This window comes from Neomonachus schauinslandi, chromosome 10 (genome assembly GCF_002201575.2).
Source record: "Neomonachus schauinslandi chromosome 10, ASM220157v2, whole genome shotgun sequence".
Lineage (NCBI taxonomy): Eukaryota > Metazoa > Chordata > Mammalia > Carnivora > Phocidae > Neomonachus > Neomonachus schauinslandi.
The window spans coordinates 8,214,065-8,241,419 of record NC_058412.1 but is presented as its reverse complement, the minus strand read 5'-3'; the positions used below and the strand labels follow the sequence as shown (position 1 = coordinate 8,241,419).

General features: G+C 34.8%; 1 protein-coding gene across 1 annotated transcript in view; it reads left to right on the top strand.

Annotated features, from left to right (window-relative positions):
- The window catches only part of ROCK2 (Rho associated coiled-coil containing protein kinase 2), a 139,416-nt gene that overhangs the window by 51,749 nt on the left and 60,312 nt on the right, over positions 1–27,355 (top strand). Inside the window, exons 2-4 of the mRNA XM_044918870.1 lie at positions 9,554–9,635; positions 10,655–10,755; positions 26,392–26,529. Coding sequence (XP_044774805.1) covers positions 9,554–9,635; positions 10,655–10,755; positions 26,392–26,529 — 321 coding nt within the window. The remainder of the gene's footprint in view (positions 1–9,553; positions 9,636–10,654; positions 10,756–26,391; positions 26,530–27,355) is intronic.

Genomic DNA, 27,355 nt, shown 5'->3' with positions numbered 1-27,355 from the left:
TATCTATCTATCTATCTATCTATCTATCTATCTATCTATCTATCTATCTCCCACATCTTCTTTATCCCTTCCATAATATTCCATTATATATATATATATATATCCCACATCTTCTTTATCCATTCATCTGTTGATGGACATCTTGGCTCTTTCCATAGTTTGGCTATTGTGGACATTGCTGCTAGCAACTCTGATTTTATCTGCTAGTAGTTTTTCAACTGAATACCAGTGTTAAGTTAGGAATAGGATTCAGCCAGATGACATATTAACTATTCTGATAATTTTATGTTGGGGAGGTAAGTTACTGATTTTCTGTTTTATTCTACAGGGAGCAGTAAAATATTATATATGCCTTAAGGAGGAGAACCTGGTTTTTAGAAGAAAAGATAAAATTGTTAATTTATAAACCAAAGTATAGTTATACAAATACAATTTGATGTTAATTTTATTCATGTGTTTCTGAACAATATACTACATTATGAATAGTACTTTGATTCATATCTTCCCATTGACTTAATATTTTTAGAAGAAAAAATTGAGAACCTAGGTAAAATATTAAAAATACTAATAATTACTTGAAGCTGCATTAAACCCAATCCCAACCCTGCTATTTTCTAACTGTAATTCTGAGAAATTAAGTTCTCCAAGCTTAATTTCTTCAGTTAAAAAAATGATGTTAATACACCTACTTCTACAGTCAACTTGGAAAATTCAGTGAATTACATGAGGTGATATTACAGAAAGTGTTTGACACAGCGTCTGTTGTGCACGCTGTCTGTGTACAGCAGCTGCTTTATTATCAACATATGGGCACTCTCACCATTGGTACTATTATGAACTCTACACTTAATTTTTTGACTAATTCTTTTTTTAAAACTTAAATCAATTTTGTGATTCTTTGCACATTCTTTTAAAATTAAAATACGCCGTAGTTCATGAGTGTCTCATAGAGATTTCAGTCTTTTAGCACTGGGACTGGGGCCAGTCTAAGGCCTGTGAGGCACTTATCATGGGCACAAAATTTAGGGGGGTGCCAAAGCCCACCATAATCAAGATAAATAATATTTTATCATAATACTTAGTAAAATGCAGAAAACCATGATGAACAAAATATAAAAATCAAAATATTAAAGGCAAGAACTGGGAGAGTGCTGTGCTAAGCCACATTGGTGTGTAAAGCAAGAAGGGCGCTAGAAATCAGGAGCCTGTTCAAATACAGACACTTTAGAAAGGCTTAAGGTCAGTGGAAAATGTATTCTTTGTTCAAGGAGGTTCTCCTTCCCCTACAATTCAGAAGTCAGGTTCTAAGCAAGTTTTTGATATAATAACCTGTTTTAAGTATTCGAAATATGAATGGTACTCTGTTAGAAACATATTACTTCATTAATGTACTATCTGTATTGTTTTAAGGCAGTAGGGAGCTTTAAGAACTCATTTTACTGTAACTATAGGTAGCTGAAGATTTATATAAGCAAACAGGAAAACTGCTCTTACGCTTCAGGAAGTTAGCTACTCAAGTTTATATAGTGAAGTTGATTTATATGATGTAAAATATGTGTGAGACACTTTCACCCAATACTTTTTTTTTTTAAAGATTTATTTATTTGACAGAGAGAGCAAGAGCGGGAGTGCAAGCAGGGGGAGTGGGAGAGGGAGAAGTAGGCTTCCTGCTGAGCAGGGAGCCCGATGTGGGACTCGATCCCAAGGACCCTGGGAGCATGACCTGAGCCGAAGGCAGATGCTTAACAACTGAGCCACCCAGGCACCCCACCCAATACTCTTTTATTTCTTATTTTCCTCAATAACTTTTTTTTCTTCAAATAAAAAATATTTTTTGTTAGGTGACAGGATACATTTAGTTTGTTGTTTAATTTGGCCTATAGATCTTAGACTGATGTACTTTTGAAGCTATATTGTAAAATAAGCATTAAGGATTTTAGTCATCCGATATTGATAAATGATAGATCAGTTAATATGACTTAGATTGTTCTAGGTGAAATTGACAGTCTACTATAAAAATAATATGGGGTATGTTTAAGATTCAGAAGTTTCTCTGTGCATATAGGGTGGCTTAAAAATTTATATTTTATTTGCTAAGTTGGATTTGTTTGGTCCCACTTTTTTTTTTTTTTTTAATTTAAGTAGGCTCCACACCCAGTGCAGAGCCCAATGTGGGCCCCAGACTCATGATCCTGAGACTGAGAAGTGAGCTGAGTCCAGTCGGACACCTAACCGACTGAGCCACCCAGGCGCCCCTGGTCCCACTATTTTTAGTTTTGTATTTGTATTTGGAGTTGTGGTAACACAAGGAGGAAATGTATTAAAAATTCATTTAAATAACATCTCCTGGTTACTTATCTATATGGCAGATACACAGAAATGTTTCCTATTCTTTTGTAGTCTTAACTTTAAAACCTGGATGTTGTTGTGTTCTGTTAGAGGAATAACTTTATTAAGTTCAGTAACGTTTAAAGTATAAATGTATCATAAAATTGTAATCCTGTCACTTATAAACTGTTGGTTTGGGCAAGTTTTGTAACCTACCTTAGAAGTACTGTTTCTATGCCTACTGGTGTGGGTATAACTGTCGTACCTAGTTTATATATTGTTGTGAGGATTAAAATGTTGACTGCATGTAAAATGTTTTGCACAGGAGATGGCACAAAGAAACCAAGAAAAGTTCCTGTTATTAACAACAAATACTGTATTGACCTATTACATAATTTATGGCCAAGTTGAATGCTAGGTATTATTTAAGGTCTGTGAGTGTGAACCCAAAATAACATCTTTAAGAAGGTTTTTGTTTTCGGGGCGCCTGGGTGGCTCAGTCGTTAAGCGTCTGCCTTCGGCTCAGGTCATGATCCCAGGGTCCTGGGATCGAGTCCCACGTTGGGCTCCCTGCTCGGCAGGAAGCCTGCTTCTTGCTCTCCCACTCCCCCTGCTTGTGTTCCTGCTCTCGCTATCTCTCTCTCTGTCAAATAAATAAATAAAATCTTTAAAAACAAAAAACAAAAAAAAGAAGGTTTTTGTTTTGTTTTTTAAATACAAGTAAGTAGCAAAACAGAAGTTCTAAGAAGATGTAAAATAAAAAATTTATAATTTAAGTAGCTCTGATGAAAGTCACTGATGACCTCCACATTGCTAAATTCTCAGCCTTGAATAACTATACTTAACCAGTCACATTGACTATGGATCACTCTCTCGCTCTTGCTACACTCTGCCTGGCTTCCAGGATAACACGTCTTGATTTTCTTCTTTCTTTACTGATTCCTTCTTAGTCCCCTCTTATTCTCAATCTCTTAATATTGGTATATCCCAGGACTCAGTCCCTTGGTCCTTTTTTACTTGTCTATACTCCTTTAGTAATTTTACCCAGTTTTATAGCTTCAAGTACTACCCGTTTGCTGACAACTCATTAATTTTATACAATTTTCAGCTATGGGGTATCTTGTGCTGCATTTAACAATTGAAATTCCTAGAATAGTGTCTCCATCATTTTGCTTATCACTTCAGACATTCCAGGTTGGTGAAGTCTTTCCAAACTTTTTCCTTTTTTGGGAGGTGAAGGAGAGGAATGCATTTTTTTTTTAAAGAGTTTATTTACTTATTTAATTGACAGAGAGACACAGAGAGAGGTAAGACAAGCAGGGGGAGTGGGAGAGGGAGAAGCAGGCTTCCCACCGAGCAGAGAGCCCTATGTGGGGCCCAGTCCCAGGACCCTGGGATCATGACCTGAGCTGAAGGCAGTCATTTAACCAACTGAGCCACCCAGGTGCCCCGAGGAATGCATTTTATTTGGATATTTTAAAAACAGATATTTAGAAGCCGTTTATAGTGAAAGTGAAAACAAGTCTGGTACTTCATTCTTTCTTGACAATTAAAATTTAAAAGCCTCTTCATTCAGGAAAAGTTAGGAAAATAGGAAATTACTATGTATTTTCCACCATGATAATTATAATGGGAGAAGTTGGGTGTTGGCTTGTACCTCTTTATTCCGGAAGACAGTACTGTAATGCACTGTTTGCCTTCCTCTGATGCTAACTTTTCACATATAGACAACCACAGTCCAGTATTGGAGCTGATTCACGTTTCTCAGCCAGTAATATTAGCAATGTGGCTGATTTAGTAACTGAGCAAGCTCTGGGAGCTTAGCTTAAGACTTGATTGAAAGCTATATCTGACCTACGTAGTTATGCAGTTTTGTATAAAACTTGGGCAGTAAGACTTTTTCAGTGTCTCTTTTAGGGGCTGGGATTTTCATTCCAGCTACTGTTCTCCCAGTAATCAGTCTGGTTTTGGCCCTTTACCACATTTAGGCCCTTTGAAATCCTCAGTCATTGGTTTTACTGTTTTACTGTTGTGAGATTGAGCCCTGTGTTGGGCTCCATGCTGGGCATGGACCTGCTTAGGATTCTCTCTCTCCCTTGCCTTCTGTCCCTCCTCCCAGCTCGTGCCCCCCCCCTCAAAAAACCAAACCAAAGCAAAACTTTTAAATGTTATCCTATCATTTCTATGCATTTGGAGGTGATGAAAGGGACAAATAGTGTTAATTTTCTTCATTGCTTTAAAGTTTTTGTAGTTTTGGTAGTTTGGAGTTTTTTAAAAAAATTTCTTTATCTTAGCTTAGTATCACTTTCTAAGAAGAGAATCAGAGTTGAAATCACAGACACTGAAAAAAAAAGTTGCATTACCTAAGGTTTATATAAAACGACATAACAAAGAAGGTCATAGTCATAGGCTTTCAGTTAAGTCCTGAGCTAGCCCAGCCACTGGATCTCAGTATTAATTTCATGTACTGAAAATACTGGTATCTTAAAGAAATTCATAATTTGTTTCTTAATAAGTGATGCTAAATAGAATACATTTCAAATGTGAAAATTTATAAATATAAAACCTCACATATATATGTAAATTTATAAGTATATATTACCCCCTACATTTTCTTCAAATAAAAATTATTAGCAGATCAAAGTATTCAAAAATACTGTATAAAAATAAAACTAAATGTACAAATGAGGTAGTATTTGATCTTTAAAAAAATGGCTTAAAAAAAACAAAATGGTATTATTGATGAGTTGAATATTTGCTCTAATGTTAGAACTGCTGAAAAAGCTCTCTGACTCTACACTGGTTGGGGGATATTATGGGAAAAATTTATAAACTATTTCGAGATTTTCTTCCTGACTAATCTTTACATAATCCTGTCTTGTTGTGATAACTTGTGGGGAGGATGTGGGGTAAGCAAGGATTCAGTCATTTTACTAATGTGAAGCTGTAGTTCTTTTTTTCCAAAGGATTTTTTCTTCATAATATGTAGATGGAGATTTTAATGTAATTACTTTTATCACATCTGTATGAAGTGTTCATATGCCATTTGTTTGAAAAGTCCTTGAACTAGAGGAAGATATTTATTCTTGTAATAGAAGCTTGTGCCTTGTCAATTAAAATTTTTTCTTCTTGTGGAGGTTAATGGAGGTACAGAAGAAGGCTTTCTAAATAAATGTACCTTTCTTTGATTTAAAGTCAATGATTATGGATATATCTAAAAATATAAGTGATTCAGATTTTACATTTTAAACTTACCAAATAGCAAAATTATACCAAAAAGATATAGCAATAATTTGGTACTTAAAAATAGCCTACTCTGCTAAAATGCTGGAATCCTTAAAAAGCAGTTCAGCTGTCCTGGAGAGGGGACTTGTGGGTATGTGTGGGATCTCGAAGTGTGAATTTAACAATCTCAACTTCACTGGAAGTTAGATATTTATTATTCTTTTAGTGTTGTTTTTTTTTTTCTTTCAGTTTGAGAGAATCAAGATTGTTTTATATGGGGGCCACCTGGGTACCTCAGTCGTTAAGCGTCTGCCTTCGGCTCAGGTCATGGTTCCATGGTCCTGGGATCGAGCCCCACATCGGGCTCTTCTCCCTCTCCCACTCCCCTGCTTGTGTTCCCTCCCTTGCTGTGTCTCTCTCTGTCAAATAAATAAAATCCTTAAAAAAAAAAAAAGACTGCTCTATATGTCTGTTTTATATGTAGTGGGCTATAAAGAATTTTAATTGTGATAAAAAATATATGTAGTTTACTCTTAATACCTCTGCCCTTTCTGGTTTTTTTAAAAGATTTTATTTGAATGAGAGAACGAGAGAGAGAGCACAAGCAGGGGGAGCAGCAGAGGAAGAGGGAGAAGCAGGTTCCCCACGGAGCAGAGAACTCCATGCGGGGCTCCATCCCAGGACCCTGTGATCATGACCCAAACCGAAGGCACATGCTTAACCAATGAGCCACCCAGGCGCACCTGCCCTTTCTCTGAATAAAGAATATTTTCATAAAATTACAAATTTTTTAAAGAATGAAAAATAAAAATATGAAGTATAACTGAATGGTAAACATAGTATGTATAATTCCTCTGTAATTCGTAAATTAAAAAGCTCAAATTTCTTTGATTTTCCCCTTACTCAGATCCCTAAAAGGCCTCTTTATTGCTCTTTTATATTTTGCAATCCTTCAGCTCTTTCAGCTCCTTATTTACTCTTCCAGGCTCTGGTCGGTGTTAATCTGGTCGTTGAGACTGGGGTGGTGAGTTAAGTATATTGGACCTTTAAGTTCTAGGTAGCATTTGCTATGTCATTTCCTAGTAGCCTGACCTTGGGCAAGTCAAAGTCACTTAATCTCTCTAAGCCTTAGTTTATTTTTAAAATGAAGAATATTTTTTCATGCCCTCTTCAGAGTTACTTGGAGATGAAACCGTATATGCAGTAGTCTTTTAGAAATACTGTTACCTTCACAAGCATATCCATTGAGTAAAGACTTCGCTTCTTAACTATTTTTTTTCACCCCCAACAAGTTATGTGTAGGTACTTTTTCTTATTTTGATTATAAATTTAATGTATGCTTGTTGTAGAAAGTATGAAAAACATAGAAAACGTAAAAAAATAGAAATCTGAACAATGCATCATCTTATTTTTTATGTTTTTAGGGGAAATTTAGTTTTGAGGCTGAGTTCCCTGAGGGGAAGGATAGTTAGTGTCATATTTATTGTTGGATTTTTCTGTTCTTTGTATGCATTAGGCAAAAAAAATAATGCTTGTTGAGTGAATGGGAACTTTCTTAGTCTGGGTGTATTTCTTTTTTTTTTTTTTTAATGATGTAAATTTTAGATGTACATCTTTATAATTTGACATCTGTATACACTCCAAAGTGATTACCACCACAAGTCTAGTTACCATCCATCACCATAGAGTTGGCCCCCTTTACCAATTTTGCCCACCTCCCAAACCCCTTCCCTTTTGGTAACCACTAGTCTGCTCTCTGTATCTGTGAGTTTGTTTTTGTTCTGTTTTGTTTGTTTATTTATTTTTAGATTCCATATATAAGTGGAATCATAGGTTATTTGTCTTTGACTTATTTCACTTACCATAATATCCTCAAAGTCCATCCATGTCATTGCAAATGGCAAAATTTCATTCATTTTTATGGCTGAGTAGTATTCTATTGTATATACACTATCTTCTTTATCCATGCATCTACTGATGGACACTTAGGTTGTTTCCATATCTTGGCTGTTGCAAATAATGGTGCAGTTAGCTTAGGGGTGCATATATCTTTTCAAGTAGGTGTTTTCATATTCTTCAGATCAATACCCAGAAGTGGAATATCTGTCTCACATTGTACTTCTATTCTTAATTTTTTGAGGAATCTCCATATTGTTTTCTATTGTGGCTGCACCAATTTACAATCCCATCAATTGTGTGAGAGGGTTCCTTTTTCTCCACATCCTCTCTGACATGTTATTTCTTGTCTTTGATAATAGCTATTCTAATAAGTATTAGGTGATGTCTCATTATGGTTTTGATTTGCATTTCCCTAGTTATTAGTGATGTTCAGCATCTTTTCATTGTACCTGTTGGCCATGTGTATGTCTTCTTTGGAGAAATGTTTTTTCAGATCCTCTGCCCATTTTTTAAATCAAGTTTTTGGTTTTTTTTGTTGTTGAGATGTATGATTTCTTTATATATTTTGGATAATAACCCCTTATTAGATATGTGGTTCGCTGATCTCCCATTCAGTAGGTTTTCTTTGCTGTGTGGAAGCTTTTTGGTTTGATATAGTCCCATTTGTTTATTTTTATTTTTCATTCCTTGCCTTTGGAGTCAGATACACAAAGATGTCACTAAGACCTATGTTAAGAAGCTTACCACCTGTGTTTTCTTCTAGGAATTTTATGGTTTCAGGTCTTACATTCAAGTCTTTAATCTATTTTGAGGTAATTTTTGTGTATGGTGTAAGATAGTGGTCTAGTTTCATTTCTTTGCATGTAGCTACCTAGTTTTCCCGACACCACTTATTGAAGACTGTCCTTTCTCCATTATATGTTCTTCCTCCTTTGTCAGAGATTAATTGTCCATATATGTATTAGTTTATTTCTGGGCTTTCAATCTGTTCTCTTGCTCTGTGTGTCTGTTTTTGTAGCAATACCATACTGTTTTGATTACTGTAGCTTTGTAGTATGGTTTGAAATCTGGGAGCATGATATCCCCAGCTTTGTTCTTCTTTCTCAAGATTGCTTCGGCTCTTTGGTAACTTCTGTGGTTCTGTACGAATTTTACAATTATTTGTTACAGTTCTATGAAGTATGTCATTGGAATTTTGATGGGTATTGCTTTGAATCTGCAGATTGCTTGGGTGGTATGGACATTTTAATATTAACTCTTCTAATCCATAAGTAGAGAATATCTTTCCATTTATTTGTTTCTTCTTCAGTTTCTTTCATGAGTGTCTTACAGTTTCCAGTGTGCAGGTCTTTCACCTTGGTTAAATTTATTCCTAGGTATTTCATTCTTTTTGACACAATTGTAAATGGGATTATTTTCTTAATTTCTTTGTAGTCTATATTTGTTAAAGTTAAAAGCTTGGTGAAATTTTATTGGACATTTGAAGAGAGAATGGAAGACATTTGACTAGCAAAAATAATAGTGGATGCATATTTTCTTTTTAAGATTTTATTTTTAAGTAATTTCTACACCCAGTGTGGGGCTCAAAGCCATAATCCTGAGATTGAGTCGCATATTCTACCGGCTGAGCCAGCCAGGCACCCCAGGGGATGCATATTTTAAAATGACATTTTTCTAGGGGCACATCAGTGGCTCAGTTGGTTAAGCATTCAACTCTTGATTTTGGCTCAGGTCATGATCTCAGGTTGTGAGCTTGAGCCCGTCCTCGGGCTCTGTGCTGGGTGTGAAGCCTGCTTAAGATTCTCTTTCCCTCTTCCTCTGCCCCTCCCCACCTCTCCAAATAAATAAATAAAGACCTACATACATAAATGACATTTTTCTATTGGCTAAAATAACAAAGGAGAACATGATAGGATCATTCATATTTTCTGGCAGAAGTTAGCAAACAAGTTAGGGCTGTTAGATATGGAGCCACTGGGCAATTTCATATCAAAGTGGATTGATATTTAGCAAGAACAACATATAATAAAATTTAAAGACTTTTTGAATACTTGGAAATTGTAACAACTTTCTTCTTCCTTTTTTATTTTTTGTTAAACAGGATGGCTTAAATTCCTTGGTCCTTGATTTGGATTTTCCTGCTTTGAGAAAAAACAAGAATATAGATAATTTTTTAAATAGATGTGAGTAAACTTTATATTTGATCCTATCACTATACTTTTGATGAGATTTATATTACAGTCTATACATTATTAACCTTAAGTATTTTTTAGCTTGCTATTTGAATACTAGCATTCTTTATTTTCAAAGCAAAACCTCAGAACTAGTTGCAGTTTGTAAAGTAGGTAGAGTTCAAGATTTTGTATAAATTATTGAGACTGATGATTTCAGGATAGGTTATATATGGCAGCTCAAAGAGAACTTTTAAATTAATATTAACAATATTAAGACTTAGGTTTACATTACCCAGGAGACTTAATGAGCTTTATGTTTATATAAATGTAGACATTTCAATCTAGCTAATGAAAGATAATGTGATAACAATTATTGTCATATATGCAGTAACTTAATATTTGCCAGTATTGATGTTGCAGTGAAGGTGTAAATGAGGTTGAATTCTAAGGATAAATTCTCAAAATAATTCAATATATAGTTTATATCAACACAGTAAGCTTTTTAAGTTGGAATTGTCAGAGACTGGGCTATTTTCATAATTAAACAATCTTGTCTATAGTTACCATACCTATAATATGTGATTACTACTTTTCAAAGAAGTAGGCTATTAAAATTTATTACTAAGATTAGCCTTGCAAGTAATGTCATAGCAGCTCTCTGTCATGATTCAGAATGCACTCTAGGACTGTGTGGGTCATCACTGTTTTAGCTGTCATCTTGTCAAGCAACAGAGTCAGAAATGGAATAGCTTAACTGCTGCTTTTTTGTAGTCAGTATTGTTTGTTTTATGTGTTAATAAACCATAGAGTTTTGGTTCTTTGATGTAAAGTTAGTATGTGTCTTGGATTTTTAAATAGTAACCTTTGAAAACTGACAGATTTAGCTAAAAACTAAATCCGGTTTCTTGAAGTAAAAATCTGTTTACAAATATAGTGATTTTTAAAAAATTTTTTATTGTTAGTTAATCACCATCAAATATAGTGATTATTTAAAAGTATTCCTTATAAATATGATCTTTTTATTGCAGATGAGAAAATTGTGAAAAAAATCAGAGGTCTACAGATGAAGGCAGAAGACTATGATGTTGTTAAAGTTATTGGAAGAGGTGCTTTTGGTGAAGTGCAGCTGGTAAGAAAGTGTTGTTTTATTGTTATTTTATTTTTGAAGACAGGGTTTTGTGAAATATTATCAGTAGCCTCTGAGTAGATCTTATTTTTATGCCCAGCCATGCCAGAGTTAGTTTTGTGAGCTTGGTCAAGTCATTCCATCTCAGAGAACCTGAGTGTCTTCATCTATAAAAGGAGGTACTTGTAAACGATAAACACCAGGTCTCTTCCAGTGCTGAAACACTGAGATTTAGGATATATTAGGCCAACTTGATTTCACACATGACCCGTGTAGCAGCTAATATTCCAAGAACTATTGTGTTTTTATTTAATGTGTTAAGATTAATAACATTTTTGTTTAACTGAGATTTATTTAGATATATTAGTAACCCAACAAAGACATTTAATATGAAATTTATCTTTGCAGACAAAAGTGGTACCAACTGGAAATATTATAAATGTTTGTAATAAATATTTCGTTTATATATTAATTAGGAACTGTAATAATATTCCTATTTTCATCACTTGAGTATGAAACTCTGCTGTTTTGTGCTTACAGATTATTGTCTTTGTTCAAATTATGGGGTCACTCAACAGTGTTTTTCACTCAACACTGTTATACTTTTTTTGATGGAGCTTGAGAAAAGCACTGCTCACTGTGTATCAGCATAGCTTCTTTGGGAACAAGTCATGACAGACTAACTTTTGTCTTTGTCATCTCTTTAATCTCTTCTTTGATAGGTCTGTTGAACTTGTAGATCAGGGTGGTGTAATAGGTGTGATATACATCTATTAAATATTTCAGAAAGTCTGATATACTTGAAGAGGATATGGAAAAATGTCAGTGAATAAGGATATCAGTCGGCAGCTTTGCGTAGCCAGTGAGGTTTATCCGAGGCATGATTATTGCTAATTCTAACTAATAGATGTATTCTAAGGAGGCTGATGAAGGCATAAGTGGTACCTTGGACAGAGATCCCCAGGGACAGGTTTGTTCTCCTATTCATGGTTTTATTAATGAGGCATTTATTGTATGAAGGGAATGGTGACATGTTGAGTAATCTTACAAATGAGTTAAAACTGAAGTATGAGGATGTTTTCAAATGATAAGCCAAAATCCAGAAATAATCAGTTGGGAAGGTCATTGGCCAGATAGAAGAAGTGAAATTTAACCAGAGGAAAAACCTATACTTAGAGGTGAAGAACTCAAGAGGTAGATTCCTTAACAGTAATTATGAATTAAAGAACAAATTTCCTTGAATGTAAACCAAGCAAGAGTCATTGGTGATGTGGCTGCCCAAAATAGTAAAGAAAGTTTGGATTGCTTTGATATAGGCTTTCTCTATTTTGAGATGATTGGGCCATACTGCATCATTTATTCATTCTAGATGCTCTCTTGCCCTGTTTTAAAGGGCACATTAATAGAGAGTACTCGAGGGATGAAATGCTCAGGGACTTGAAACAATGCCCTCTGAGGTGTGGTGGAAGGAATTGAGAAGTTAACATGGAGTAGATTTGAGGAGTGGGCTGCCTTTGAAAGTAATGCTATTTTTGCTTTGTTTTGAGTCAGTGAAAGTGGTGAAGCCTTGGCTAGTAGAATGCCCATGGGTTGAGGGTCAGAGATTAGATTTTGTGACAGTTGAGTTATGGAAGGTCCTGTAAGATAGGGAAAATATAAAGTAGTTGAATCCTACTTCTGCCATGGTCTAACTCAAAGATCATGGTGAGTATAGACAAGTTTCTCAATCTCCCTGAGTTCCAAACTATAGAATACAGATGATAATGCCTATGTAATGGGGTTCTTGTAGGGGATTAAGTGAATTAAAAATAAATAAGCCTAGTTATAGTGTTCCTTAAGTGTTAGCCACTGTTACTATTGCCTATTTGATACATAGATTCATACTACAAGTATATAAAATAAATACATTGTTTCTTCATACTCAGGATTTAGTGTAGATAAAGAGGAGAGACTAGAATTTGGAGTTCTGTTTTTTGAAGGAAATATGACAGATCCTGACTTGTCATGTTTTTATGGCAATGTAGTCATTGTTCTGCGTTAGGTGAATTTGATCATTCAATTTCAGTACATTCAAGAAAGGAAAAGAAAAGGCTTTTATTTTTGTTGTTAATTTTCCGTTCCAAATTTTATTTTGTCCACAAAACATGCAGAAACAAAGTCACATGTTTTTAAAAATGAAAAATATTTTAACATTCCATTAATCTGATGACTTGACCCAAGAAGTTGGAGCATGTTTGTTTTGGCTTTAGCTCTTGGTTCTGTTACCTTTGGCATGGACTTTTTAAAAGAAGGATGAGATTGAAAAGGAAAAGTCCAAGTGCTTCTTTCATAGTCTTTTAAAGTTGCTTTGTATGTTGTAGATAAATTGGTTTGACAGATCTGTAGGCAGTGTTCCACATTTGGCACATCTTTATGATTATGTTTTTCTAGTCATCTGAAGAAAGTTTTACAGTAGTAGGTGCAAATTTGTCTTTCCTTGTGAAATACTTTTTAGCCAAGTTAAAAATACCACAAAGGGCCCACCAGTCAGTTTCTAAAAGAAAATTCTTGTTGTAAAAGTAACTTTGGTGTGTCACAGCAGCTATACCAAAGTATTTAAGAGCTAGAATCAGACTACTTATGGTTGAATTCTAACTGACTAGCTGTCAGTGCAGACAAGTTACTTAATCACTCTGTGCCTCAGTTTCTTATCTGTTAAATGAAGATAACAATGACACTTTTACCCCATAGGGTTACTGGGACAATTAAATGTAATTAAATTTGGAACAGTTCTTGGAATATAGAAGTGCTTAGTAAATGTTAGCAGTTCATTGTCACACAGAAAATGGTTCATTTATCCATCCATCAATGAATAATCAGGATCTGTTACATTTCAGGAGCTGTGCTAGCCTCTTTTTTTTTTTTTTAAAGATTTTATTTATTTATTTGAGAGAGAGAGAATGAGAGAGAGCACATGAGACGGGGGAGGGTCAGAGGGAGAAGCAGACTCCCTGCCAAGCAGGGAGCCCGATGCGGGACTCGATCCAGGGACTCCAGGATCATGACCTGAGCCGAAGGCAGTCGCTCAACCAACTGAGCCACCCAGGCGCCCTGTGCTAGCCTCTTAAAGATACAATAGCATAGCTTCAATCTTTCTGGAAGTGGTAGTTTTGTGGAGGAGAAAAGAATTTTACTTTAAACAAGTAAAGTATTTTCAAATTATGATAAATACTTGAAGGAAAAGATCTGGATGTTATGAGAGAAAAATGGAGGGTTGTGCTTAATTCAGGTGCGGGTGTTAGGAAAGGCCTCACTATGAGAAAATGACAATGGAGATACGATGTAAAGGAGGTAGTCACATGAAAAAGAGGGAGTAGGGCGGGAGTCAAAAAACAGAGGGAATAGCATGTGAAAATGTCAAGAGTCAGGAAAGTGCCAAGTCATTTAGTTTATTTGGGCATAGATTTCCTCACCTGAAAAAGGCATTTTCTGATAGATTGAAAAGTTTTATAATTCGAGGAGGGCAAAATTTGTTTAGTTTATTGTCTTTTTTTTCCTATCTATAGAGGTGATGTACATTTTATGTTTTTATATCATGAAAAGTCTGGGACATGGATGATTTTATCTGTTATCACTATTGTTTTTGGATTGTTTTTCACATCTCATTTTTATGGACAATAATATTATTCAGTATAGTATATTGATTAAGATCAGTACTTTGGAAGAATAGTCAAAGTCAACTACTTTAGTTTCCATTCTACAGTATATAGATTTCCTGTCATCAAAGCTTTAATTTCCTTATCTTGGAGTAGCACTAATAATAGAACGTAACAAGATTTTTTGTGAGGATTAAATTAGGCTGTGCATGTGTGGTACTTACCGGGATCTGGCACATTGTAGGTATTAAGTAAATATTATCTGTTGTCACTTTTGTCAGTTCCTATGCATTTATGAATTTAAATGTTTTAATTTTAAATAAATAATCAGAAGTCTTGCTCTACCTTTTATATGTATTTATATGTGTTGGTTCGCTAGAGCCACCATAACAAAATACCACTAATTGTGGCTTAACCAGCAGAAATTTATTTTCTCATAGTTCTGGAGGCTACAAGTTCAAAATCAAGGTGTCGGCAGGTTTGGTTTCTCCTGAGGCCTCTCTCCTTGGCTTGTGGATGGCCACCTTCTGTTGTGTCCTGACATGGTCTTTCCTCTCTGCTTGCATGTGCCTGATGTGTCACTCTGTATGTCCTAATTGCCTGTTCTTAGAAGGACACCAGTCACTTAATAGCCTCATGTTAACTTAATCACCTCTTTGATGTCCCTGTCTCCAAATACAGTCACATTCTGAGGTACTAGAGGTCAGGGTTTTAAAATATAACAGGGGTGGGGGCGGCACATAGCACACAGTTCATCCTGTTACAGTGTGTATGTATGTTGGGATGAACTTTTCAGTGAGATTACTTTTTTGAACAGATATGCATGCTTACTTTGTTTATGGTTATTCACTTACCTTGCACATAATGTTTTCTTTGAAAAAGAAACTTACAAATTCTAGCCTTGCAAATGTGTTCTTAAGATAGGTATTTAGTCTTAATCTCTATTAATAGAATTATACATTGTTCTTCAATATTCCTTTGGTTAATTGATTAGCAAATGTTTATGTAATGTCTGGTACCATGATAAGCATTGACAATACATTGTATAGGTAAACTACTCAGACAAGGTACCTGCATTCATGGAGGTTTTATTTTGAGCTAGCTGCTATTTAGGTTTCAAAAAGAAGTTGTGGTCTAGGTTCTAAAAATAGAGTTCTAAGTTAACTTTCTTAAATGTAGTGCATATTTGTTAAAAATTACCTAATTATGATTCTTTATTTGGGGGAGATGTATAAAAACAAGACTTCATGGTTAATAGTGGAAATATTTTTAGCATTTTTGTTTTTGAAGTTTTATCTTCTTATTTTAGAGTTTGGGGACATTATCTTTCGTTGGTTTCGTGATGTTGCCTACTCATTTTTCTTAAGAAGAGCGTTCATTAGGGGCACCTCGGTGGCTCAGTCAGTTAGTTGTCCTACTCTTAATCTCAGCTCAGGTCTTGATGTCAGGGTCAGGAGTTCAAGCCCTGCATTGAGTTTCATGCTGGGCTTGGAGCCTACTTAAAGAAAAAAAAAAGAAAAGAAAAGTGCTCATTACATTTTTCCTAGTGGTTGTTTTATGTAAAACTACACAAATTAATATATGAATGCATTCTCAATCTTAAAGGTCTAAGTTGCTTAGAATTGGGTAGAATAAAATGTGAAAATCTCCTTTTATCATGTCTTCTCTTTATTTCATTTTCAAACATAAAGGTTACTAGCCTTTTGATATCCTTTTAGTGATTTGATAATTGGAAACATTTGGGAACTGTTAACAAAACTAAGGCCAAATTATTTTCAGTGGATATTTATATTTTATTGTAATTATTTTCTTTTTAGGAAAGTTAAAATCTTTCTCGAGTTATAAAAATTGCATCAATGCCAGTTATTCTCCCTTAAAAATAAAAATTCTTTTATTTATACAACAGGTAGGTTCATAGTAGAATAAGAAAGTAAGCCATCATTATACTTTTTAAAATCCCTGATTGTCCCACTACTTTTATTACTTTGATGTATAGCTTTCTGACTTCCATTTCTTCTAAAGATATGCATAACGTATGGGTTGTCTTCTTTGTATTAAGGGATCATATTATATATATGTGGTTTTGTAATTTATGGGTTTTTTATGTAACATTAAATAATAACACACACTTTTATAGCAGTTACAACATTACAGGCAGGCTTTTAAGCAACTTCTATATAGTAACTAGTCTTCATAGCACTCCTTTAGATGTTATTACTATCATGCCCATTTGACAGATGGGGAAGTTCAGATAGATAGGATGAACAACCTGCCAAAGTTCACATAACTACCAAGTAGTTGAACGGAGACTTGAACGTAGGTAGAGGACTTCATAGTTGATTTTCTTTGTTGTATGGTCATAATCATTTTTCTGAGCCAATAAATACAGACTTTATAAGTTACCTTATTGGCTTCATGGGGTTTCACTCTCCTCTTACTAGTATTCAGTTGTTCTCCTTTCTTGAAATACCACTCTTTCCTATTTACTGGCTCTTCTTTCTTCGTTTCCTTAGTGGTTCATTCTCCACCTGACTTCTACTAAATATCATAGTTCCAAAGGCTCAGCTCTTTGATCTGCATTCTCTCCTAAGGTGCACTCTACTATTCCTGTGACTTTAAATATAATCTATATGATGTCAAGGCTCAGATTCATAGCTGCTGCTCAAAATTTTCTAGTTTGCTCTCTAAACTCATATCCATGATGGCTTATTTGACATCTCCATTAAGATGTGTCACATCTAAAACATGTGAAATTAGAATGCTTGATTCCCTCTCTAACTTATCCACAAATGTGTAACACATCTTAATAAATGACTCCACTATCAACCTTGTTGCTCAAGCCAAAAAATTAGAAATCATTATTGATTTCTCTTTTGTTCATTTCTTAAGTTTAATTTTTCAGTAAGTCCTGCTCATAACAGTTCTCTAGTCTTTTTTTTGTTGTTGTTCACTGTCACCACTGTCATCCAAGATACCTTTTGTTCCCGGTCAAATATTGAGCATCTCCTTTATATTTTACTTTGCTTTCCACTTCTGCTAACAATGTTTCACCATTGGACTGTTGATTTTGGTTTGGCAGGTGCTGATGGAGAAATTATCAGGACTGTGCTTATTAAATCTGTAATTTATGCTATCCAGGCTCAGGTGGACCCACATTACTGTTTCACTGACTGTTTTCCCCATACTTCATATTCTTGTATTTTCATGTATCAATCCTGTCCCATTTTGGGTGTGGGTATATAATAGAATCAGTTAGGGACTTTTCTAACATGTTTTCTGTTTTCCTTATTTCCCCATCTGTCTATATCTCAATATTTAAAGGATGGGAAATACAGATCTATCTGCCTAATATAAACTGCTGCCAATTTGAACTTTTTAAAATATATTCATTGTATCTCTCATTTGCAATTCATGGCTCCCTTAACTACTAAATGAAGCACGAAGTCTTCATCCTGGCCTTCTAGGCCCTTTTTAAAAGATGTCACCAATTTTATCTTTTAACCCTTATTTTCCTTTATACTATTCATTCTGGGCAGGCTACTCATTCTGAGAATGCTCTTTGTTTTCTTGACTGTTTCTTCAATCATGTTTCACTTTCTCTCTGTGTTCATTTTAAAGGAAAACTTTTTCTTATTATTCTCCTTTCTACCCTTTATCTGAGAGTGATCTTTCCACTGCATGTTTTAATTTAATACATTTATGTAACTTACCATATTATTTCTTATACTGTAGTTTATGTGTATATTTCTTTGAATCCTTTTATATTGTAAATTTTTTGAGAGTAGGAACCATGTCTTTAGAATACTTTTGGCATTCCCATCAGGGGTCATAGCTGCTTATCTGAAAAAAGTTTGCCAAATCTGGGGAGATTATCTTTAGTTAAGTACACAGTTTAGGAGGAATATCTGTAGAGCTGCAAGGAGAAAGGGAGAGCCCTCACTATGTAGGGATTTGTCAGTGCCAACTGTAGACATTGGTAAGTGATGTGTGTGTGCAGCCAGATCATATCCGTGATTGGATTTTTCTTGTCTTTTTATATCCTGTACAACACAGAACCTGAAACATAGAAAGTTTTTATTGAAGTGAATTGATTGTGATTCCTCGTAATCCCTGGGCTCAGATGTTTCCTGGGATCGAATGTGCAAAAAAGATACAGGCTCTGTGACAGACTCAAGTCAGATATGAGATGAGGATCTTGTTCGTTTTTTTCCTTTCCCACTGGCTTGCTTTTAATTTAATTGGTTTAAACTAAGCTTTTAAAGTAGAATCAACCAGAAGGAAAGAGTATAGGGGAAACGATTTTCTAACACTTGTCATGTCAACTCAAATTTTTAATTCCTTTTTTGGAGTAAAACAGGCTCTTCACTGGTTACAGAGTTATTTCTGAGTTGCAAGAATTATCTCCTTCCCTCCATGCTTTTGTAATTCCTGTATTTCCTCATCCAGTCTTGGCTGCCACAACCAGACATTTTTAGTGAAAACCTTAGCAGCACACATTAACTGCTTCAGTCTGTCAAACTGGATCTTATAAAAATAATCTATTGTAATTTTTGATACTAAAAGACGAATTTGAAAATCTCAAATGGGGCATTTTGGTTAGAATAATTTTTGAAAATTTTTTGTCCATAAATGTTCTATGAGATCTAGGTCCATTTTAGGATTTTCCAAGCATGTCTTTTCTCTAGCTACACTTAGGGAAGTTTCATCTGCTTAAAAAATTTTTTTAAGAAGTACATATTTGCTATAGAAAATAAAATTAAGCAAATATAAGAACATAGAAATCACCCAGAATTCTGTCATTTCAGATAAAGCCACTGTTAACCCTTAGACCCTTTTTTTTGTGTTATATATATATGCTGGGGGTAGAATATCATTTAGAGAATAGGAGCAGCTTTTTTGTCTGTCACATACTCAGTGTAGTGACATAAGGGAAACACATGTAAAGGTTCATGATAGAATGAACTAAGTTCTATTTGTCTATGGTGGTGTTAGCTAACATTTTCATCGAGTATATTCTGTGTGCGAAGTATTTATAGTCATAGTCTCATTTTATCTTTGCAACAGTTCTGTGAGATTCTTACATAGATGACATCCTGAAACTTAGAAGGGTTAAGTAAGTTGGCCCCATAGTTCATGAACAGCTAAGATTTTTGCAAAGGTTTATTGACATCTAAATCCATGCTTTTAAGCAGTACTCTGTACAGTATGGTAATGAATAGCTCCTATATCTGACTGTTTATCCATCCATATTGAATAGAGGAGGAACAAAGGGGAGTGTACAGAGATGCTGAGGGAGATTATAATAGAATCATTCAGAAAGATACATCCTCAGAAGGAAGATCAATGGAAACCAGCTTTTCTAAAGTAAGCGCTTTATTGTAGTACTTTGTAATACTAGTGCTAATGAATTTTAAAAGTATGAGGTAGATGTTTGGCATGAATACAACTATTGCCTCTTAATGTTTGTTCTGTAGATCAAGTCAAAGACTACAAGCTGGTAGTTCCTGACTTTTGTGTTATGAGCCAGTTAAGTATCCTATCCCAATAGTTTAAATGAAATTCAGGCCTCATTAAATAGAGCATTTAGGCAAAATAGTCTTTATTTATTAAAAATTTTATAGCTCTCATATAGACATAGCCATAATTTTGTTGAATTTGTTGAATTGGATATTCAGCATTTTGCCAACCACAAGGCAACCCCACAAATGAAAATTTATACTCTGCCTAAAGGAGCTTATGAAGCAGACATGTATACAACTAATTATAATATTAGATTGTTGCAAGTGCTGTGGAAGTGCAGAGAGAGAAGTAATGTTGCATAAAGAATCAGTCAAAGTAAAGTGAATAAGCATGTTTCTCATGTTCAGAGAAATATACTTATACTGTATGACTTTTTTGTGTATTTGAATGGTCTTTTTGTTCTAGGTTTGTTTTTGTTTAGTTAATTCAGATATAAAAGATTAAAAATAGAGGCGCCTGGGTAACTCAGTTGGTTAAGCATCCAAGTCTTGATTTCGGCTCAGGTCATGATCTCAGGGTAGTGAGATTGAGCCCCATGTCAGGCTCTGTGCTAGGTGTGGAGCCTGATTAAGATTCTCTCTCTCTCTCCCTCTCACCCCGCTCACCCCCCGCTCGCACTTGCGCTCTCTCTCTCTCTCTCTCAAAAAAATAATTAAAAATAAATAAATATTTAACTGTTTTCTGTCAGCTGGCAAACATCTTTTAGTTTTTGTTCATAGCTGTGCTTTACAGAATTTTTAAAACTGTTGTCATGACATGAGTCAAGGGTAAGTAATATTACAGTATAAAGTAATTGACTGACCCTAAATGTTTTATGGATTGCTTTGGTAATGAAATAAGAAACATTCAAAATCTGATTTGTTCTTAGAATAAATGTAGATTTGAAGAGTGGCAAAAATATGGAAGAAGTAGTACCTTAGCAACCTCTTTCTAATAATGTTTTAAGCATTTTTTTATAACATTTAACAGCATTGCTGGAATGGGCATTTGCTTTGAGCCAATTTGCTAGTTCGATACAAATCAGTTAAAAATCTGGTCTATCTGTTGTGGAAGGGATTTCTGGTTTTCAGATGAGGATCCTTTATCTCCTAATTCCGTGCCCACCACCCATGTTTTCATATTGCTTTCACATGTGTTTATTTTCAGCGTTCTATAAATGTCTACAAATAAAAGGAATTGTTATTCTAGTTTCATAATTTAATATAAAAGATATAATCTGTGACCCTTATCATAACTTTGACCCTTTGCATATAGAATTCTTTTTATGTAAAATTAAAGCATATCAAAACACTTCAAATTTTAAATTTAAAATATTTTAAAATGAGAAGTTATATAACTTATTGATATATTAACTTTTGTAATTGTTACTTGATCAGGCAGTTTTTCTTCTGGCCTGTATTTTCTTTATATCCATAGTGATATTTGGTTTACTTATTATATCAAATACTGAGAGGGGATGTTAAAATTTCCAACTAAAACTAGGGATTTGTATGTTTCTGTCTTTAGTTCTGTCATTTTTTGTTTCATGAATTTTAAAGCTCATTTATTAGATGCATACATATTTAGAACTTTTATGCCTTACTGGTGAATTTTACTCCTTTTATCTGCATTTACCCCCCTTTTTTCTTTGCTTTGAAGTCTACTTTATTTGTTACTAATATTGCTCTGTCAGTGTTCTTATCTTTGCTGTTTGTGTGGTACATCTTTTTCTAAAAGTCCTTTTATTTTCAATCTATTTGGTCTTAATATTTAAAATATATGAGATTAGGTTTTGCCTTTTTAATCAATTTTGATAATTTCTGTTTATGAATTGGAGTGTTTAGTCTATTTATATTTACCCATATTTTATACTGTTTAATTGCTTTTCAGGCCCCGGAGTCATTGTTTCATTTTCATTTATTTGTTTTTCTCCTTATTCTCCACATTGATTTATCTTCAGGTTCACAGACTTCTCTTCTGTCTCCATTCTTTATTAAGCCCTTCTAATGAATTTTTCATTTTTGTTATTTTTCAGTTAAAGAAATTCTAGTTTCTTTTTTACGGTTTGTATTTCTCTGTTGATATTTTCCTCTATTCACTCATTGTGACTACTTTTTCCTTTTTTTCTTTAACATATTTTCCTTTAGTTATTCCAACATATTTGTAAGAGCTACTTAAAGTGTTTGTTAGCTAAGGTCAGTGTTTTGGGGGTTGTTTTCTATTGACTGCTTTTTTTCTTGATGATGAGTCACACTTTTGTGCCTAATAAGTACTTTTTATTTACTTATTTATTTTTTCAATGCCTAGATTATTTTTTTTAAGCATTTATTTATTTATTTGACACAGAGAGAGCACGAACAGGGGCAGTGGCAGGGGGAGAGGGAGAAGCAGGCTCCTCGCTGAGCAGGGAGCCAATGTGGGACTCCATCCCAGGACCCTGGGATCATGACCCGAGCCGAAGGAAGACACTTAACCGACTGAGCCACCCAAGTGCCCCAATAAGTAATTTTTAAAATATATACTGATCCTTACAGATATATGATAGAGATTTTTTGTTAGTTACTTTTCCTTGATGTGTTGATTTTCATTCTAATAATCTGTCCAATTGCCTGATGATCACCCTTAACTTGTGCACACTGAATTTTATACTTTGTGCAAAAAGACCAAGTTGTTTCCCAGTCCTTTTAACTGGTAGGACTGAACCTCAAACTCTGCTCCCCTTTTGATCTTTTAGGGATTGGCATTACTAGGCTTTGTTAGATAGTACTAGAACCTCTTGCTTTAGCGCATGGTTCTTTCTCCTAAGCTGTCTTACCTGAATGCTCAGGAAATAGCAAGGTTTCTCCATTCTTGTTTGGCTGGAAGTTGATTGTTGTTCTAATGTTATTTAACCTCCAGTGTCTCTGTTTTGTTATCAAGCCCAGAGCAGTTGATCCCTGGTAAACTGGGTACTTTCTCTTTGGATACTCCAGCCCTTGGCAAAGGACTCATATGGTACTTCTAGAGACCTTTTGCATAGCTCTTTAAGGTCCTGTTTCCTGCCCAGCATAATCCAGCTACCTCATTTTTCTTGAACTCTGATCTCTGCCTTCTCAATTCAGCAGGACCACTGTACTTAGCTTAGATGATCACTTGTATGCTTGTTGGGATATTGCCTTCAAGCAGAGTGTCTGGGCAGTTATGGGGGTTGACTTGGTGAGTTTTTCTCCTCTCAGGGATTATAGTCTTGTGCTGCCTAATTTACCGGGCCTGAAAACTGTTGCTTCATATATTTTGCCATTTTGATTGTTGTTTACAGTGTGAGGGCTAGTTCGTATCAGTTTCTGTATCATAGCCAAAGATGCATGATTTGGAGTATATATCTTTATTGTTTAAAGCTAAGACCTTTTTCTGTCTTTTCTGTGAGTGATTTGCTCAAGTCCATACAACAAATAGTATTCTTACTGGGGTTTGTTAGGAGGAAAAATCTCTCTATTAAAAAGGTACAGCATTGTATGATTTTTCTAAAATTTTGTTTCATTTTATACAGTATCTGATCTGTAAAGTATGATGGTTCTTACATATCTTCTCTGGGGAGGACATGAGCATTCCTTTGGTTTACCTTATTTTCATCAATATAAGTACTGATTCTAAACGTGCACAGTACTTGATGAGAGATATTACCTGTTGGATTTTTCATAAAACTGCAAATTAATAGCAAATTAATAGAAAAAATTTTTTTTTCACAGACATTAATTCATTCATCAAATATTTAGTATCTGTTTTAATTGCCAGTGCTGGCATTGTATTTGACACTGAGGATATAATAGAGAATAAAATGGGCATGGGTAACCCCTAACTTTGTTGAACTTATATTCTAATGTGGGAGATAGACAAATACAAGGAAACAACATAAAAAAAATCACAAGTTATGGTATATGCTAGGAAAACAAATGGAGTTCTGAGGTAGAGAACAATGAGTTCCTACTTTGGATAGAGTGATCACTCCTTTGAGAAGTTTATATTTCAGCTGAATGAAGGAGCTAGTCTCTGGGGAAGAGGTGAAGTCAGGGACTGTGATGGATTTTCTGTTACCTTCCCAGTACCTGTAACGATCTTGAGGAAAGTATATTAGAGGAACTGAAAGAAGGTGGTAAGTATGGTTGAAATATGAACAAGGGAAAGAAAATGATGAGATTTAAATTGGGAAGGTGGTTATAGGCTAGATCATTTAGATCTCTGTAGATTTTTGTCAGGAACTCAGTTGCCTCTTCTTTCATCCAACCCTCAGTAGGATGACCATATAATTTGTTGTACAAATAATGGCATACTTCTGAGTGAAAAAGAGCAGTAACTGAATGGAAGACTGTGCTATAATCTGGCCCTGTTCTGGGGAAATCATCCTAATAGTGGCTGTACATATGTAGAAATGGCATAGATAAGTGGTTACTAGCGTGGATTCTGGATGCAGCCTACTGTACCTTCATTTTCAATTTTTTAAAAAATGGTTTTATTTATCAGAGAGAGCGAGCAAGTGCACAGGAAGGGGCGGGGTGGGGGAGGGAGAAGGAGAGAGAGAATCTCAAGTAGACTCTATGCTGAGCACAGAGCTTGACACAGGACTCTATCTCACGACCCAGAAGTCATGACCTGAGCTGAAACCAAGAGTCTGACACAACCAACTGGCCACCCAGGTGCCCCAGACTACTGTATCTTTTAATCTTGATTTCTACTCATTGTATAACCCTCAGCAAGTTAATTTCTCTGTGCCTCAAATTTCTCATTTGTAACATGGGGAAGTAATAACCTCATTAGGGTTGTTACAAAGATTAAATAATACATTTATGAAAACACACTGTGCCTGCTTTGTAGTAAGCACCTACTCAGTAAATTCATTCTTTTAGCAAATATTTATTCAGAGGTTATTATGTGCCAGGCATTTTACTAGGCACCGTGTATTAAGCAGTGAACAAAACACAAAAATCCTTGCCTTCATTGGGCTTAATTTCTAGTGCAAGACATAATAAAATAAAAGTAAAAAATAAGGTATAAGATGGTAATAAGTGCAATGGAGCAAAAGTAAGGAAGAAGGAATGGAATAGGGAATATGTGGGTAGCTGAGGGTGGCTGTAAATTGAAAAATTGAAGTAGCTTGATCAGAGTAGGCCTCACTTAGAAGGTAACATCTGAGCAGGGATCTGAAGGAAGTGAGGGATTGGGTCCTGCTTGAAGGGCTGATTCCAGGCAGAGAGAATAAGACATGCGGAGATGAAATGAGAAACTATTGGGGTTTTAAAACAGGAGTGACAGGAAATGGTTTATGTTTTTGAAGGATCACCAGACTGTGGGTGGGTGGGAGTGACAGCAGGGAAACCAGTTTAGGTTATTGTAGGTAATGGACATAAAAGATTTAGATCAGGGTGTTGTTATCAGTGGAGGTAGTCAGAGATGACTGGATTCTGAAACTATTTGAAGGTAGGAATGACATGATTTGCTGGTGAGTTTGATGAGCTGTGTGAGAGAAAAAGAGGAGCCAAAGATTTTTAGCCAGAGCAACTAACTGGAAGGATGAAGATGCCATTTACTAAAATGGGGAAGACTGTAGGAGGAATAAATTCAGGGGTGATGATTTGGAGTTCAGTTTTGGACATCCTGTTAGATACCCAAGTATAAATGCTAGCAGTCAGTATTTATTATTAATTATTCAGTAAATGTTAACAATTATAATCGTTAGGTATTTATTGGCTCTGTGGTAGAGTTTGCTGTGGTATATTTAGGATTAAAATGATGGTCAAAAAAAGATACTGTTTTTGCCCTTGTGGAAGTTATAATCTAATAAGGAAGATAAGAATTGATCAAGTAGGGATGCTTGGGTGGCTCAGTTGGTTAAGCATCTGCCTTTGGCTGAGGTCATGATCCTAGGGTCCTGGGATTGAGTCCTGCGTTGGGCTCCTTGCTCAGTGGGGAGCCTGCTTCTCCCTCAGCCTGCCACTCCTACTGCATGTACGGGCGCTCTGTCTCTCTCTGACAAATAATTAAATAAAATCTTTAAAAAAAAAAAAAGGAATTGCTCAAATAATCATGTTGGTGGTAGTTTTTTTTCTTAACATAAAAAAACCTTTTAAGTAGGATGCTTTGAAAGAAATAAAGATGACTTAAAATCACAAATATCCCTTGATATCTAAATTTATTAGGTTCTGTTCAGATAGCGATACATGTACATACCTTGAAAATTTCTCATTTAACAATATCTTGTTCTTAAAATTGGTTAGCTTAATTAACATGGAGGAATGAAGCTTTATGAATTTATGGAACCTAGCATTTAAAGGTATTGTGTATTTCATGAAATATTTAGGCTGTTGGGAATTTTCTTTTTTTCCATTAAAGATATTATGCTTTTACTTTTTATTAGTTAGCTAAGGGTCATTTTGTTTTATAACTGAAGTCTTTAATAATAGAATTATAGTATGATATGTTGTTCACCTTTCTCTCACAAAATTATTTTTGTGTTTTAATAAATCTACAGGTTCGTCATAAGGCATCACAGAAGGTTTATGCTATGAAGCTTCTTAGTAAGTTTGAAATGATAAAAAGATCTGATTCTGCATTTTTCTGGGAAGAGAGAGATATTATGGCCTTTGCCAACAGTCCCTGGGTGGTTCAGGTAAGCATACAGACTTTTATAAGTTTATTTCCCTTTTTTGTAAGTGCTTATTATTCATAAGATATGATTTTATATGCTACAAATCCTATATCTCACTCACATAGTAACAGTGCAGTCATTTTTAATAAAGTCGGATTCAATATGCTTGTTTAATGTTCCTAAATAGTATGTCATATAGAAATGACATGTAATACTTGAATTGGTGTATGAAAGCAAGTATTATTTGCAACTTTTAAAAAATTCCTTTATGAACAATTAAATTGGTTACCACAATGCCATTATTCCCTGCCTACGCTCTCGTGATTTACATGGTAGGAACAATAATCAGCCTGTCTCAAAAAAAACCCAAAACTTCCTACAATAAAAATTTTGAAAATTCTCCTGTAGTCCTTTATATATTACCTATAATATAAGACAGTATTGTGCCTCCTAATTGAGCCTCTTACTTGAGTGTAAAGTAAGGAATTTATGGTTGTATTTTGCCTCCTTTTCAATTATATCCCTCATTAACTTTGTTTCTCTAAAGATGTTTTTATACTAATATCTAATTCTGCAAACATTTTTGAACAAGTATCATGAGTAAGATTAGGTATGTACCAATGCATGTTCAGAATGCTTACTTAAATTATTTGGGTGTTTGATACCTTGCTTGTGGAAGGCAATTTGCGGGTAAAAAATTTGCCACATGGATGACTATGTAATTTAAAAGCTCATTATTATTGCTTTGTTAATGATGTTGAGCCCCAATGCTCTTTCTCTCTACTTAATATTTTATTGTAGCTACTGAATAGAAATTCTGATATGTGTAGCTAAAACTAAAATTTTT